Source organism: Struthio camelus, chromosome 3 (genome assembly GCF_040807025.1).
Source record: "Struthio camelus isolate bStrCam1 chromosome 3, bStrCam1.hap1, whole genome shotgun sequence".
Classification (NCBI taxonomy): domain Eukaryota; kingdom Metazoa; phylum Chordata; class Aves; order Struthioniformes; family Struthionidae; genus Struthio; species Struthio camelus.
Genome location: NC_090944.1, coordinates 123,575,021 through 123,591,555, shown reverse-complemented (window position 1 = coordinate 123,591,555; position 16,535 = coordinate 123,575,021). Strand labels below are relative to the sequence as shown.

General features: G+C 45.1%; 1 protein-coding gene across 3 annotated transcripts in view; it reads left to right on the top strand.

Moving 5' to 3' along the window:
* Positions 1-16,535, top strand: part of ALK (ALK receptor tyrosine kinase) — a 328,503-nt gene that overhangs the window by 304,085 nt on the left and 7,883 nt on the right. For all 3 annotated transcript variants that reach the window (XM_068940074.1, XM_068940075.1, XM_009690143.2), the window contains 8 exons: positions 1,302-1,392; positions 2,340-2,404; positions 3,366-3,495; positions 9,855-9,952; positions 11,418-11,510; positions 13,271-13,372; positions 14,797-14,931; positions 15,423-15,513. In XM_068940074.1, the coding sequence (XP_068796175.1) occupies positions 1,302-1,392; positions 2,340-2,404; positions 3,366-3,495; positions 9,855-9,952; positions 11,418-11,510; positions 13,271-13,372; positions 14,797-14,931; positions 15,423-15,513 (805 nt within the window). The remainder of the gene's footprint in view (positions 1-1,301; positions 1,393-2,339; positions 2,405-3,365; positions 3,496-9,854; positions 9,953-11,417; positions 11,511-13,270; positions 13,373-14,796; positions 14,932-15,422; positions 15,514-16,535) is intronic.

Genomic DNA, 16,535 nt, shown 5'->3' with positions numbered 1-16,535 from the left:
ACTGTTTTATTTCCTCACTTCGTAAGAGGTGGGTCAAGCATAGCCAAGAATGGTGTCTCGAGCTGATACCTACGAAGTATAATTAAAAGCATCCGTTGAGTCACAGGCAGGATAAATCCTCACTGTGATTTCACTGCCTAGACTGCTCTTTATACTGGGAAGACTACAGTCAGAGCCTGTACAACAACGGAGCAGGCTGCCCTTAGGAGCACCTGTTCGAACTGGAATGAAGGCAGCAACCTATGTGAAAACAGTCCACCAATAGACAAGAGAACAGACAATCAGTGCAACTATCAGCCCAGCCTTGGGTCTACCAGGGAAGTTCATGTTACTGCAGAAGAGAGCTTCAGTGAGTGCCTCTTACTCAGACTAAGAGACATGGGTGTCTCTGGGAGGCTGAAGCTACTGTTGCCCAGAGTGCAGCCCATGCAACGTACAGAGGGAATCAGGATTTTGGATGCAGCCTCCTTGTCTGCCAGGGCTCACTATATTGTTATCATACGGCATCAGCTGACTTAACTTTCATTAACTGATAACTGAACAGACAAATACACAAAATCTGTATCACAAGGAGATAGGACAGGTTCTTTAATCTGGTGTGTAATTACTTTAATTCATTTTTTTATTTTCCTGTACCCCTCTTCAAATTAAACTGTAAGTTTCATAATATGATCAACTCCAACAACAGTTCTCAGCAGAAATTCCTGGAGTTGAGAGCTTTACAAAGCACTATCATCACCCTTTACTAGTGAAAAAAAACTGGGTGGCTAAAAATACTTACCCAGAATCACACAATAAATCAGTAAAAGATCCTAGCTTCAGAATTCAGATCCACTGAGAACCGTTGTACCATTCCTAGTTCCTCATTCAATGTTTTCTTTAATGGTGATGCATAAACATCATGGGAATTGTTGATATATTTAGGGTACAAGAACACCGAGACTTAAGACCTGTCTTTACTGGCATGTCTCAGACCACCCACCACTAGGCACTGGCACCATCACAACAGAAGAGTGCTGTCCATTACACGCTACAATGCCAGCAGGTTGTTTTCACTGGGGACCATTAACTTTTGAAGATTGCTTTCCTTACCAATTAAATACATTGTAGGTCCAGGTAAAATTAGATCAAGGTCTGGTCCCCCGTATTGTGTGCAGAGTGGTGCCGTCGGTACCAACATCCAGTTCTCCATGTTTCACTGCCATGAAACACATGAGCCCGTTCTGTGAGCTGTGACCACAGTGTTCTCTGTATATGTGTTCTCTGTAGTAAAACCTTCTTGTCTTCTCTGGTCTGTCCAGGGGTTTGGGTCACGGAGCCTTTGGTGAGGTATATGAAGGTCAGGTGGCAGGGATCCCCAGCGACCCCACTCCCTTGCAGGTGGCTGTGAAAGTAAGTGACAGTGTATGAGTTGTCATGATGGTTTTGTGCACCTTTCACCCAAGAGTCCCAGCGCATTAGAAAAAGGGAGCTGAATTAAGCTTTACTACACCACTGGAGGACACAGTTAGAGAGGTTGTAGCTGTATTGCAACACTTCTATCCATCATAGAGATGGTACAGCTTACCGCATATGGGCTTCTGAGACTATTTAAGAAGAAATCTCTAAACAATAGATAAAGGTTTCCCATGCAGCTGCAGTAGACCGCAGAGATCAGAAATAAATCTGTCCTCTGTCCATCCTGCACATGCTACACCTGGTGTGGCAACCTGTCCAGAGCCTTTGAGTCACAGGCCAAAAATTTTCACGTGGCCAGGAGCACTTGGCACATACATCAAAGAGCCTGCAGATATAGGAGATGGCTGGTTCTTCAGGGATCTCACCACTCCATTACAGGCTGGATATGCACTGTGTACATAGCTGAATCCTAAGGGGCCCTAGTAGGGTTCTTCAGGCCTTCAGCATCCTAGCTAGCTTGCCTTCTACAGATTACATAGCAGCACAGGCCTACTGCTGGTTATATACTCTTGATGGGAGGTAGCAGTACGGAACTGTCTGAGAGCTCAAGTGCTATGGTCTCATTCCTTCTCCCCTACACAGTAGAGTCCCGTGTATTCAGCACTGGTCCCTGTACATTTGAGGGTATTTCTTCTGATGATGTGGGCTTTGCTGGGAGAAGGATGACAGAAGCATTAATGGACCGTATGTTCTGTGTGATACGTGCCTCTCAGCAGGCCTCACAATCTAGTTTAGTTATGGTCTAGTCATTACCATAGTCTGAGGTTTCTTTTAGAGAGACAAGGACCAGTGCAAACAATGATAGTCCTTTTGATTTCACCAGGCGTTCACTTTGGAAGTTTAAATACCTTCTCGTTGTCATCCTGTTCTTTCTTTTCCAGACATTGCCAGAAGTGTGTTCAGAGCAAGATGAACTGGACTTCCTCATGGAAGCTCTTATTATTAGGTATGTTTGAATTAGATGAAAAGGCACTTGTGCAGACTTGCAAAGCACAGCAGTAGTAGGATAAAAGGTGCTTTGAGGGATGATGTCCATAAAAATATTTATACTCTAATTTTAGCAACAGCTCTCAGTATTTCACGATGGGTTGCTATTACTTCTGCAAATGGAGAAAATGAGTCACCAGTTGATTAAGGGCAAAATTTTCAGGAGAGTTCACACTGATTTACGTTATCCAAATTGAAAACCTTTAGGCTCAACTATCAGAACTGGTGATGCGCTCCTCTGATTTTTCTTGGAGGCCAGTGCATGAGAAAAAACAAGCCTTTGGAATGTCACTTTGACTACTCAAAACTAACAGATGCCATTGACACAATGCTGCTGTCATGTCACGTCACATGCCAGTGAATGAGTCCTAGAATCCAAGGAAATATTTCTCCATTGCACTGAGGTCTGGGGAAATAAGGAAGCATCGAGAGGCCCTGAAGGATATCCCTTGCGTAAGCTGATTCCTATGTCAGTACGTTATTACTGGAGCAACCCTACCCAGCCCAGCTTCTACCTCCTGGGATAGGAAAATTAAAGGAGAAGCAGCAGAATCTCTTCACTGGGGTGAAGAGAAAACAGGAGAGAAAAATAATCCAGACTCTTCTCTGTTATCAGATATTCTCTGCTTCCTGTGGCCTACAAGCTTGCTGAAGCCCAAAGAGGATGTCCGAGAAGAGAGTAGAAAAGGAGCCAAAAGGCCCTCCTTCCCACTCTTTATTTCCGCACTACGTAGGACAGAAACAAAGTACAAGGGCAGTGCTCTGACTTTGTCCCGCTACCCTGCCTTTGAGTTTTGTTACTTATTTTGAAAAAAAACACCCCTCCTCCTCCCAGCCCCAGCAGAATGTTTTCGTTATTTTCTGTAATTGTGTTTTTTGGATCAAAGCCATTTCATAACTGAGGCTCCTTGTCTCCACAGCAAGTTCAACCACCAGAATATTGTGCGCTGTATCGGGGTGAGCTTGCAGGCATTGCCCCGTTTCATCCTGCTAGAGCTCATGGCTGGAGGTGACCTGAAATCATTCCTGAGAGAGACGCGGCCTAGACCGGTAAGAAAGTAGGAGAGGACCTGTTTCTCTTCACAAGACTTGCAAAGGCTTCTGCATCCCTCTGGCAGCTTGCTCTGTTGACCATGATGAATACCATTCCTCACTGTTCTTTTTCTAGGATAAGCTAACCTTAACATATATCCGTAAGTGCAAAAAATTGGCGTTGGGAGAACCTTGTTCATGGCTACCTTGTTCTTGTAATTCTCGGGGGGGGGGGGGGGGGGGGGGGGCAGGGGGGAAGGTCCTGATCTCGCTTCATTTTGCTGTGTGGAAGCCAAGTGTCTCCACTGGATAGCTGGGCAACTGGGTGCTTAGAATATCTGCTCCCAAACTGCAGTCTTGAGGCCACTTGAATGCATCTGGTTGGGCAGAGAAAGGCTAGTGGTGAGGAAGTCCATTGTTATATAAGAGGAGGAGATTAAATAACACGCAAGTCTGCAGCTATCAGGAGCTGCAGTAGTGGAATACACAGGGGAAAGGAAGGCACAGCATGGCCAGGTAATATATTCAGGAAATGTAAGGGAAGTAACAGGAGGAGCATACTTACCACTCTATCCAAAGAAGAATAGAGGGAGAGAGCTAAAACAGTGAGAAGATGAGTAGAATATGTGACTTGCTTTCATTTGTGTTTGTCAGGTATAACATTTATTAGGCTAATCTGCTTAAATAATGTGAATTCTTTACAAATTGAATTTTGTCTAGTAAGCTGTTGCCACGGGGCAAATATCTAACTATGAATGGGCTGATCCATGCAGCTACTATGTCCATGCATTTTAGAGTCAGAAATTTCTATTGCTAGAAGACCACTCTAGAGCAGGACACAGACATTAAGAGAACATGTATTGCTGGGGATATGCAAAAGAGCCTCATCCCTGGGCTTTGCTAAATAATATGGTAGATACTATCTAAAGAAAGAACAAAATGACCTGTCATGTTCTGAAAAATTTGCAAGCAAACTTGCAGTTAAAAAGCTGATGTGAAAGAGCTCCTGGCCTTATTCATTCCTTTTCAGTCCATTTAAAAATGAACATGAGAATGTAGAACAAAGGAGAGCAGGGATAGAAAGGCGTGGAAAAAGTCCTTACTCCCTGGATATTTCCCTTTCTCTTTTTTTTTTAATTGTTTCCTTTTTCAGGAAAGTTGAAACAAATCAAAAAATAAAACAGATGTTAAACTCCCCTCTTACCTTCCTCACACCAGCGCAAAAATAAAAGCGTAGAGCTAGTAATGATAAAGCTGTTATTTAAACTGCTGAACAGGTGCATTTCTGTGGAAATCTGTCAGTAGAAGTAAGTTTAACATAGGCAAGAAGAGAATCAGGCCTGGAGCTGTTAACTTAATAGTAAGTATCTTTAGTCCAGAATTTTAAAGATTTTCCCACTAAAATCAGCTTCAACAGGAGATGATAGTCAGTTAGAAATGTGTGAGAAATTAATTGTATCTTTCAAGAGGAATAAGTACTTCAAAAGAATGAAGTACAGTCCAGGCTACTGGATCAGAAAGGCCCCCCAGATGCTGTTGGAGTTTAGTGCCATATCCTACCTTCATACTTTGTTTCTGCCTTTCGTTGCAAAAATGCAAAATGCTGGATTTTATCCATGCAGAAAAGATAGGAATTGGCTCTAACGGATATAGAGAAGAGTCTTCATTGAGACATGTGGAAACAAATTGACTCTCTATTTTTTCCTTGCAGTCTAGTTTTCAGACCTACTAAAAGGGTTTGTGTTGCCCGGGTGCACCTCAGTCTTGGATGAGATACAAGCCCTTGTAAGCTGTCTGGTAGTTGTCTGCTTTGATCTAAACTGCGAAAACAGGCTGTGGTAGATGTGTGAAATGGCAGGTGAAACAGATGATTGGTATAAGGCAAGGGCATCCATCTCTTCGCAATGGAAGCCTCCTTTTGGCTTGTTAAATTAGAGGGAGAAGCCAGCTCAGTAATGATCAGGGCCTTGTTGAGGAAGCACCGCGAACATTAGTCCTGAACAGCAGGAATTTTGACCTTGCATTAAAATGAACCAATTGTTTTTGTGGATGAAAAGTCCTTTATATTCCTAGGATGCAGTCACTGGAGCCTTCTGATCTGACAGGTTTCTTTCTCTCTATCCTCACCCTACTCATGAGTTCTTCCGTGCATGCCAGGTCATTTCTGTCTGTTAGTGGCAACTCTGTGCAACCTCTGTGAAAGCTAATGTCAGGAGAGGCAGGCGATTCATCCCAGACACAGCAAACGTTGCTTCCTTACTGTTTTCTTTCTCCTTTCACAGTCTCTCTTTCCTTTCCTCTTCTTGCCTTGCCTTTCCTGCTCTCAGCAACTTGAAGATCTTCCTCTCTTTCCAGCATTTAACTTGTTCCTGTGACTAGAGGAGACCTGGGACTGATGCCGCTGTTTTCTGCTCTGTCCAATGCCTGTCACACTTTTGGAAAGATGAAGTTCAAATGTGATGTGCAGTCAGTAGCTGATTCAAATCCCTGGTTCCAGTCCCTTTTCAACAGTTGGGGGAGCCCAGGTCGCCTGACTGTGCGCAAATGCAGATCCACACATTTCAGCTCCACTTCTAACACCTTCTTCCTCGTACCTTTCCCCCTTTCTGCTACCATCCTGTTTGATGGTTGCCTGGTGAGAGTGCCAGGGTAATTCATTATCTGGCTGCAAGGGCAGCTTCTGAACGGCTAATGGCAGCTGTGAGTGCTGAGAAATCAGCCTCTGGTGCATTTACTTCTCTGCTGGCTCAGAAACTATGAAGCTAGAAGACAGACTTATTGAGGAGAGAAGAGATGTGCGCAGGGCATTGTGCTTGATGAAAGATGGGATCCAAGTACAGAAGTGGGCTTACTCTCTGCGTATACAGAGTCTCTGTACGTGGGCCTGTGGCTCAGTACTGCTGGCTGTATCTTTTCCTTGTTCTACTCTTAAAGATTTCTGACCTGTTTTGTTCCTCCTATTGCTGATCCAAGGAAGGGAGGCATAGGGCAGGGATAGCAGGCTCGACTTCTGGTTTTCCAGGCCTGTTCAAGGAAAGGAAGAACAAGGAGCTCAGCACAGTAAACAGAAGGTTTCAGTGAGCTTTGCTTCCAACAGGAATCAGCTGAACACAGCAGCTAGCTGGCTGATTCAGTAATAATGGTTTACTGCTTTCTGTACTTTAACCTTCCTCTTCCTTGCACTACTGTTTTTGTTTCCCCTTGTTTTTCTCAGTTTTGTATTCTCCAGCTGCTTCCTTCACTGCCCTGTCTTTCCCACCTTACTTCTGCTTTCAGCCTGGTTCCAAGGGGGATGAGATTTACCTCTTAATTCTTTACATTCATCCCCCAGTGTCTCTCCCTGCTCCCTAACTTTCAATTCATTTGCTGATTTCAGTCAGCAGAAGTGTCGCAAGGCTCATGAAAGCACCACTCTAGAGTAACGAGTGAGTGAAACGGTTGTATCATTTGGCCTGCAGCTGGCCAGTGAGAGTATGTGTGACTTGGTGCAAGGCACGTAGCACGCTGCTTCGTGTTCAGCTGGTGAAAACCATGGTAGAGAGCAGAGGGAATGGTAGAGGAGGAGACGATTAAGTGATAGAAAGGGGGGCTTAAGACATTTTTAGGGACTGTGCAGTGGGAAGCTAGAGCTGCCACAGCAAGGTGGTGTTAGTACATAGGATGCAACCTCATGGGAGATCGAGATGATGCCAACACAGCCTATTGCATATTGTTCATCTGTGTTCTTCGTGTAAATAATGAAAGCAATGTTTGACCAACAAGTAATGATTCTTCAGGACTTGAAGCAAGAATTGTCACGTATGTAGGCCAAACCTTCATCTGACACCACTGACGTAATGCCGTAGACTTTCGTGGGATATTGTCAGTTTATGCCTGCCAGGCATCCGTCTCATAAAACGGTGGGCCCGCTCCATAAGCTTCAAATTCAAACTTCTTTGCAGGTCCAGGGTTTACGACCTGGAAGGCTTTCTGTGTTCCATTTCTAAGAAGGTTTCGCGTATCTTACAGGATTACCTCTCCCTCCTTTTCTGCTGAGAGGCAGTCCAGATTGATAGATTCCGAGATGCCTGGAGCTGGAGCCTTCGCTTGTCCAAGTATTGCAGAATTCTCCATTCTGGGAAGTTCAGCACTGATCCTTCTCACGCTTAGAAAAGCAGTCAAAGAACAGCTTTGGAAGATAAACTGCAGTTTCCCCTCCTTTATATGCTGCAGTGTGTTGCACAGAGCAATAATCACACAATGTCATTCACCTTTAGCAAGATTCAGCCTTATCCAGGGAAGTGTCGTACTAGTGTTTCCAGTGTGCCCACTGCTCCAAACAGTGATGCTTTCCAGCTGGCCTAGTCCATTCATCAGAGGAACAAAGGCTGTAAACAGCAGTGAAGTGAATTCTTTGGTGTCTCAAGGCTGCTCCCCTTGCAAAATGCATCCAAACTCTCCATTTTTCAAAGAAATTACTTGGCTAAATTGTCCTTGCTGGGAAGTCACATCTGTTTTAGGGCTCTATTTAGCCAAATAAAAGGTGGAAGGAGTTCATCCAAGGAGGGAAGGGGGAAAAACACGTAGAAAGGGAGGAAAAAGGAAAGAAAAAAGCTCTGCTGTTCCAATCAGCTTGTGGCTTCAGCCTGCTAATTGCCTTGCAGTATAGCTCAGGGTTGGAGTCAGTTGCCGCACAGTAAAGAATTGGGCTTGTTACTCAGTTTTCACCTCGGATTTCTGAGCCTCTCTCAGAAATGGAGAGAATGGGTAGACTAAGGGATTCGTTTCCCTTTAGTTGTGTGCTGAAAGGGGAAAAAACAGCATCTGCAACCGCCTTTATTATAGCCATGTTGTAGCTGGTGAGCCACACAGAGGTAAAAAAAAAAAGATTCCTCCTTCCCTCCTCCCCAAAAAAAAGAGGGGAAAGAAGGTTTTAATGTTTTTAGGAAATTGTTATTCTACAAAAGGAAAGACTTGAGGGGGACACTCAGTCCAGTCTTTTGTGTAAAGAATCAAGTATATTTATATATATATATATGCAATTAAGTACACCGTGTGCATAATAAAAAATAGGCAGGTGGTACATAGTCACAAATAATTTTGTTTTATGACACCACAGTGAGAAAACAGGCTTTGTTCACACAGAGATATATAGCATTTTTCAATTCTTTTGGTAGTCAAATGTTGAGGCTAGGTTTTTCCTTACCTCTTCAGAAGACATTAGGGCTTTGATTTTTCTCGCCAATGCCCAGTGTTCAGTTATTGGCTGCTGCCTGCTGCAGAACCTGGACCTATTTCCGGTCCCAGTTAGCTGTGTTTCAGAGCAGAGGGGTAGCCAGCACAACATCACATCAGTCTAGAGAGATGTTTCATCACAACAGACAGGCTGGCAGAGCCAGAAGTCCCTGTCACTGGAGGACCAGTGCTGCTATGTGCGTCAGTAGGAGAAAGCCAGCAGGCTCGGGTGAGCCTGTTGGTCACTGGGCAGAATGGTGGGTGTTACAAGAGAGAGCTAGAGGGCAAGATGGAATTATTTAGTCAAATAACTAAGGCCACAGAGAAGTACTTTCTTAGGCAATAGCTGCAGTGGAAGAAGTGCCACCCAGTTGTTTGTCATCATCCCTCTGGCAGAAATGATCTCCTCCTCCCCCACAGGACTGGCAGCAGGGATCACTGATTCACACCTCAGGGCAGAATCTGATGGTTTGGCCTCAGAGGCCCACAAACGCGAGCTGTTGCTGAGCCTGGCCTTTTCACTAAAACAAAACATGTGGCTCCTGCTGGCAGGGGCTGGAGACTCTATCAGAGGGGCAGGAACAAGGAGCTGGCAGTCTTAATCTTCTGTAGCCATTGGCTAAGCAAACCTGTATCAATGCTCTAAGGGGCAAGGTAAAACCTACACAGATGTGGAGGAGGAAAAGAGCAAATGTGACTCATGCCAGTATTCAAAATGTCATTCTCATTGCTCAGTATGACTTTAGAGAGAGAAGGCCTAGAAATAATACAAAGACACTGAGTGAGGACCAAGTCAAGCTACATAGCTCCGTAAAAAATTGTATCATGCTGAAACTGCAGAACTGTCTCCCAGGAGAACTGGGGGAAATCCATTTGCATCTTTCAAAAACAGTGAGAAACTCTTAAAAGAGAATCCCAATTGAGATGGGAAATGGCCTGCAGCAGTAGGATGTCTGATCCAGCTTTCTGTTACTGGGATTTGTATGACAAATAATTCTTGGATATGAATGCTCTCTTGCATATGTCTGTGATGAGCATACACATCCCTTTGTGCATTAACATCTAAGCTACATCCCTTGTTGAACAGTTCCCAGTGCTGAACCAGTGATTAATCTTGCTGTGTTCTTGCTTTTAACCCAAGTTTCTCCCTTGCCTTTTGGTAGAACCAGCCCTCTTCCCTTTGCATGCTGGACTTGCTCCACGTGGCTCGTGACATTGCTTGTGGTTGTCAGTACTTGGAGGAGAACCACTTCATTCACAGGTAGGTGAACACACCTGTGTCAGCGTGGACATATCTTGTATATGGGCCAGCAGGAGAGCATAATGCCCTGTGCGGTATCTGTATGTCCTGCTGCACCCTAGTGGCTGCATACCTTTAAACAACATAGGTAAAATCTGAATAATAGAAGCAATTAACAGAAAGGCTCCTGTGGCAGAGGTTTGTAGTTTTTATCAAAGCTTCTGATGAGAACGGCTACAGAAGCATAGCAAGAAGTACAACACCTTGTGACTATTGTTTTCTGCTCCCTCAGAACAGGGTGTTTGAGAAGTGTTCAAAATTTTGTCTATAACCTTGAGCAGAACCACGCAAACACCCTGGAGAAAGCAGCAGAAAAAGAAAAAGTCTGCATAGGGCAGAGAAAGCCCAAAACACAGAAAGTTCTCAGAGTGATAAAAGCTCCCTGCACCAGTGCTTGGGTTTCTACCATCTGGAACCTCTGCTAGCTCCTCCACCTTCTTCCCGAAAAGCCAGATGGGAAGGGATTGTACCCTACTTGTCTTCAAAGCGGAATAAATTTCCCTTTGTGGTTCTGGACCCGCTCAGATGGCTGAGATGAGGAATAATCTGGCTGCCAGCCTCTCCCTTGAGAATACACTGAAAGAAGCATTGCAACCAAAATAGATAGTAAGAATAATCCAGGTATTTTTCCCATGTGTCACAGCTTCCCAGCATCTTCTCTTTGGCAACCCTAACTTTAGAAGATCATGGAGGAATGTCCTAGCATTTATGCCCATATTATGTCTCATGGTTAGCAGTAGCCACATTTGTATTCCTTCCAGTTGGAAAGTCAGCAATAACAAGAGAGGCAGAGATGCCAGCAGTTGTTCTTTGGCTCCTGTGCCGCTCTTGTTCCTGTTGAACACGCATGGCCACCCTGCCTACATCAGAAGAGCACAGTGCTAATGTGCAGCTTTGCGAGGGGCTGTGGTGCTGTTGTAGCTGGACTGTAGTTAACGCTTCTGAAAGAGTAATATACAAGATGTGCCACCATGTTATTAGATCTCAGGGTTTACTTTAGCCCAGAAGAGATGGAAAGGGAACTTTGCCTGCATGCACAGATTCAGGCCCATACCTGTCTTCAAAGCAATATCTGCATTGATCAAGACAGCTTGATGTTATTGAAATCAACCCTCCTGCTTGCAACTCCCTAGAGACTTAATAGCTCCTGTGGTGAAGGGAGGTTCACAGGAGACCCATCCATTCAGCTGAAAGATGTTAAACGAAGTTTAAAGAGGAAATGTCCTAATAGCAGGACTGCTTCTAATGCTGGGGTAGGTTAGAATTTGGGACATCACTAGTTTTCCGTGAACACTAACTTTTATGGGTGTTGGGTCTGCACCTCAGGAAATCAGGTATTGTTCTTTGCTTTCCTTTTGGTGTGCAAAATTGTTGAAAGATTAAGCTGCTGTTCTCTTTCTGTTGCTTTTCTTCCCTTTCCTTATAGGGATATTGCTGCCAGGAACTGCCTCCTCACCTGTCGAGGGCCTGGGAGAGTGGCTAAAATTGGAGACTTTGGAATGGCCCGAGACATATACAGGTAGCAGAGCTCAGTCCAGGGTATCAGCAAATGGAAGCTCACCAAAATGAGGGGGGAGCAGTGTTTGCTTAGGAGAGCATACTCGTGTGCTGCTCGGTTTAACCTTAGCAAGGCACGAAACTGGAGTGATCCTACCCTGATGAATCCCTGCTAATGCTGTGTTGGTATTTGATTTCACCTGTAGTTTAACTATGCTCTGAAGACTCTCCCCACTTCCTGAGAGCTTTCTTCTGAGTACTGAAGTCTGATAGGCACAGACAGCATTTCTCCCCCGTCTTGCACTCTAACCACAATATCTCGCCTTTACTTTTTCCACAGTGAGTGGCACTGATGTGCCCTTTTTTTTTTTTTGGAGTCCCAAATCATTCTGAGTTTAATCTGCCTCCTTGATACTAGCCCTGCCCCTTTGATTTGGTATCATTGGTAAATCTTCTCAATTTACTGCAGATAAAGGAGGAAGGCGCAGAGGAAGGTCAGGAAAATGTAATCAGCCAAACTGGAATTCAGCCAGGACCCAGGGTTAACTACTCTGCTCTTGCAGGAAGTGCCAGGAAATCTTTAATGACCACAAGCAGTCAGGGCTGCAGTTTGATCTCTCATCTTCCACGTAGCACCTCCAGAAGTGCAGCACCCTGTCCTGCTGTGCTGAGGAATTGATTTGCCTCTGACTCAGAAGAAGAAACACCTTGTACTCTGTTACCCAAACTGTTTATTCCTGTGTCCTGGCTTTCTTTTTCCCTGCTTGGGGATCTCCTGCTTGGGCAATTACTAAGTCAAGCCTAGTCCTTCTTAGTTTGAGATCTGACAGTATCACAGCCTGAGGTGATGCAAATAGAGAGCTACCTTCAAAACAGAATAACAGTGAGCTGCTTTTTTTTTTTTTTCCCCTCTCTTTTCTTTCCCTCACAAAGAGCCCCCACTCTGCCCCACTGTCAGGTGGGACAAAGTAGCATCTGTCACACTCGCACAAGCAGCAGAACCGCCTGCCAAGATGAATGCTTTAGTGCTGAAATTTCAAAGGTGCCTTTGAAGTTTGTGCATGTTTTTTGTCCAGGAAAACCCTTTGGATCCTCGGACTGTGTAGTTACAAACAGTGGTACCTGCTTGCATGAACAGCCTCCTGCAGCTGTCAGCAGAGGGTTTGGGGCTTGTAGGTTTTATTTTAAATTAAAGTGACAAAGAGACTGATGTATTTACTGCCTCAGGAGCACGGGAGATGATGTTTGTAACTCCTGCCCCTGGCTATAAGGGCCGAGCGTTCTCCTCATCCAGCTCCTGGTTTTTGCTAAGGGTTTTGGATTTCACTTGCAGTGCTTTGGAGCGGTAAATGGGTACATTTGGGACAGGTGCTGTTTATTTTTGGCGGGGATGCTTAATGTGACCACTTGTGAGATGAGCTGGAGATCTTGCTGTGGCTGTAAAGCACTTTTGGGGAGAGGAGGGCTTTGCCAGCAGCAGCTTACTGTTTGAGAAATTCACTGGGGAGTATGCACACAGGATAACCCAGGTTGACTGCATCGGCCTGAAGTGGGGGAGATCACAGAGCATCCTTACATGGTCTGCCAGTTTCCACTAGTTGTCCTCCAGTTTCTACTATTACGAGAAGAAGTAGGTCTCTTCAGTGTTTTGTCTGCCACACTGTTTTGCTTAAATAAGCCCCTCCTCAGGCTGATAACTTTACTGTTTTTAATTATAAAAACACTGATTAATGACATTTTCTTAATTCTTGGCTGACTCTTCATTTTGTTTGTTCTCTGCAGAGCCAGCTATTATCGGAAGGGTGGGTGTGCAATGTTGCCCGTCAAATGGATGCCTCCTGAGGCCTTCATGGAGGGGATATTTACATCAAAAACAGACACATGGTGCGCTTCCTTTCTCTCTCTCTCTGTGTGAGTGTGTGTGTGTGTGTGTGTGTGTATTTTAACCTGTTTTGTAAAGTGCAAATATTTTGAAAAATAACACGTTCGTGTTCATTTCCCCCTTATTAGAAAAAGAAGTAAGGGCTTTCAGAGCCAGTAATCTTGGAGGAGACCAGGGACCAGAAAGATCAGACCCGTGCAAAGGCAGGCTCTGTTGGGGAACCGAGCAGGCAGGGAAGGGAGGCTGAGGCAGACTTAGGTGCTGCCTTGTTTTCTCCTAGGAGGAAAATGCCAGTTCCACACTAGAGAAAGCAGCCCCTTAACAGGAGACCGCAGGCAGAATCCATCCCGTAGTTTTGGGGAAGGGTATAATACCTTGTGGCTTTCATCTTTCTCCTGGCCTGCGGCACCACTGTAAGCTCTGTAAGCTCCGAGTTTCCAGTGGCCAGAGGAGGAGGGAGGAAAACTGTGTGAGCTCGTGGACTGGAAGCAGTGAGGGCTCAACCCCAAGAAGCAGGTCTCTGTTGCCATTGCTTGCACTGTTTGTATCACAGCCTAGCCCCACCTAGTTTACTGTAGTGCTGAGAGGAAGCTACGGGTGCAGGAGCCAAAGCGACTGTGATTTGGGAGGAGATGAAGAGCAAAGTGGGGCCAAGAGCTCAGGAAGTGTGTGGAGGGAAAGAGCTGTGTGGTCAGGACAGAGCTCCTGAGTCCTAGCAGACAGGTTAAGTCAGGCTCTCTGATACAGCGGAGCTGCTGCCTGTCAGCACCAAGAGGATGAGTTGCCTGATGCTGCTCGTAGCTTTGCTGCAGTTTAATCCACAAGATCGTAATTTCCAAGCATCCAGCCAAATGAACGCTTTGGAAGGGGCCCTGTCTCAGCTATTATTCCAGGGCACTGCCTACCACACCGCACAGGCCCAGGAGTGAGGTATAAGCTAGGGAATGTTTTTGTCGTACCCTCCGAGACGTAGAAAGGCGGCTCAGAGTCAGCAGTGAGGATTCACTCACACCATTATTTCAAGCACAGCTGCTTATTCAAGAGGAAAAGTTTGTCATGGGTGTTCAGGCCACTGCTCCCCTCAGTCCAGCCTCCAGTGGCTGATGCCTCAGAAACACATCGTCTGTTCCACACTTCTTGTATCTAGTTGAACAGGGCTGAGTACAAGGGCAAAGCAATGAGGTTTACCTACCTGTATCATGGACTTAACTCATCTAATAGTCAATTGTTAGCATTAATGAAATGATTCAGAGTCCACCTTTAAAACTATACAGCTTGTTCGCATCTCAGTCCCACAACAGTGAATTCCACAAGTCGACTGAGTACGGACTGCAAAGAGCAATACTGACAATACTACATCTAAAGGCATATCCTGTGAATGATGATGATGATTATTCTTTTTGTTTTACTTCTCTTCTATGTTCAGGTCCTTTGGTGTATTGCTGTGGGAGATATTCTCTTTGGGATATATGCCCTACCCTAGCAAAAGTAACCAAGAGGTTCTGGAGTTCGTAACCAATGGAGGAAGGATGGATCCACCTAAAAACTGCCCTGGCCCTGTGTATGAGATTTAAACTTAGATGTATTAATGCAAATGAATTTCTGTTTTTAATGCTGTTCTCTAGTCAAAAGTTAATGACTTCTGAGATTGCTTTTATCTTGGCTGACCTACCTTTTTGAACCTGACAAGGAGTTTTCTACTGGCAGTGGCACCTGCTTTAGAGGGCCCCTGTGAAAAGTACTGACCACTGCTTGTTCGGTTAACGATTGTGCAATATTTCTGTGTCTCGGGTTCAACGTGAAACTGCAGCCTACCTCTAGCGAGTGAGGTGGAGGGGTTCTTTCTCTGATGTGTCACAGATTTCACCCCCTGGTGGTTGTATTTTAATGGTTACCTATGCATTAGTCATCTGACTGGGGGAATGCTGAGCACCCTTATTTGTTAGAAGCTGTAGCGGTAATGCGTGCTTACGGTTTCCAGGCTGCAGTGACTAGCTGCTATGTACCAACAGGATCTGCCGTTTATGAGCTTCTCTCATTTTGCTCTTTCAGTTACCGCATTATGACCCAGTGTTGGCAGCACCAGCCTGAAGACAGGCCAAACTTTGCCATAATCCTGGAGAGGATTGAGTACTGCACTCAGGTATCAGTCTTCATTCAGCTACCCTGAGAGGGATGGGGAGGAGCAGTCTAGGCAAGCCAGAGTGTAAAATGAGGAGAAAGTAGTACTGCGTTACTGCAGTCCAGAGAGACTAGCATTAGCCTGGGACCACCTGATGGGCCATTCACAACATTACGTGGTTGATCCTTCTGTCTTTCGTTGCCTAAAAGCAAAAGAGCACACGCTCACCCAGCTGTACAGAGGAAAGGAAATCTGTGGCTCTGCTTCTGCTTATAAAAGCACAGATTTCTAGCAAGCTGAAGGCCCAAGACAGACCAGCATCCATAAGCACTTGTGCTTCACGTCAGCCACTCTGTCCCCTTGTAACCCTTGGGACATGGTGAGCACGGAGCAGAGATGGTCCTGACTCAGAAAACCTTTTCCAGGTGGTCTCTGCAGCTGTGGGGAATCTTCTGAGTCTGACTGCTTTGGAGAAGCAGGTACAGAGAGAAGGTGCAAAGAATGCGGCTTCCAAGGCTAGACAGCAGGGGGAGGATGTGGCTGGCTTTCCAGGATTAGATTTGATTTTTACCACCATTTTTAGCTTATAAAGAAGGGAATGGTTTGGAAAATGTTCTGCTGCCTGAGTCAGCACAGGTTCTTCTTTTGCAGCCTCACACGGGTTATTTTCCTCAGTCAGCTTGCTTTCCTATCTGTAATTAATGGAGGCATTACGGGTCTACTTTGCTGTTTGGGAGGCTTGATCTGTTTTTCGTGTGTGTTTGGATCCTTGGATGGGAGGCATTGTTTTCTGTTATCTGTGGTGTCTAGCAATAGTTAAAGGTTGTCCAGATCACCACATTTCTCTCAGTTTAATTTTTCAAAACTGCTTACATAGCTCAAAACCCCAGTCTCTGTGGGTTCAGGATTCTAAGGGTCTACTCTTGGCAGTATTGCCTTCTGCCTACATTCCCATTTCTCCCTTGTTGTGTATAAGCAATACTTTCATGGCTGTAACTCTGCCTCAATATTTGAGAATGTTTTGAGATGGTAAAGATTCCAAA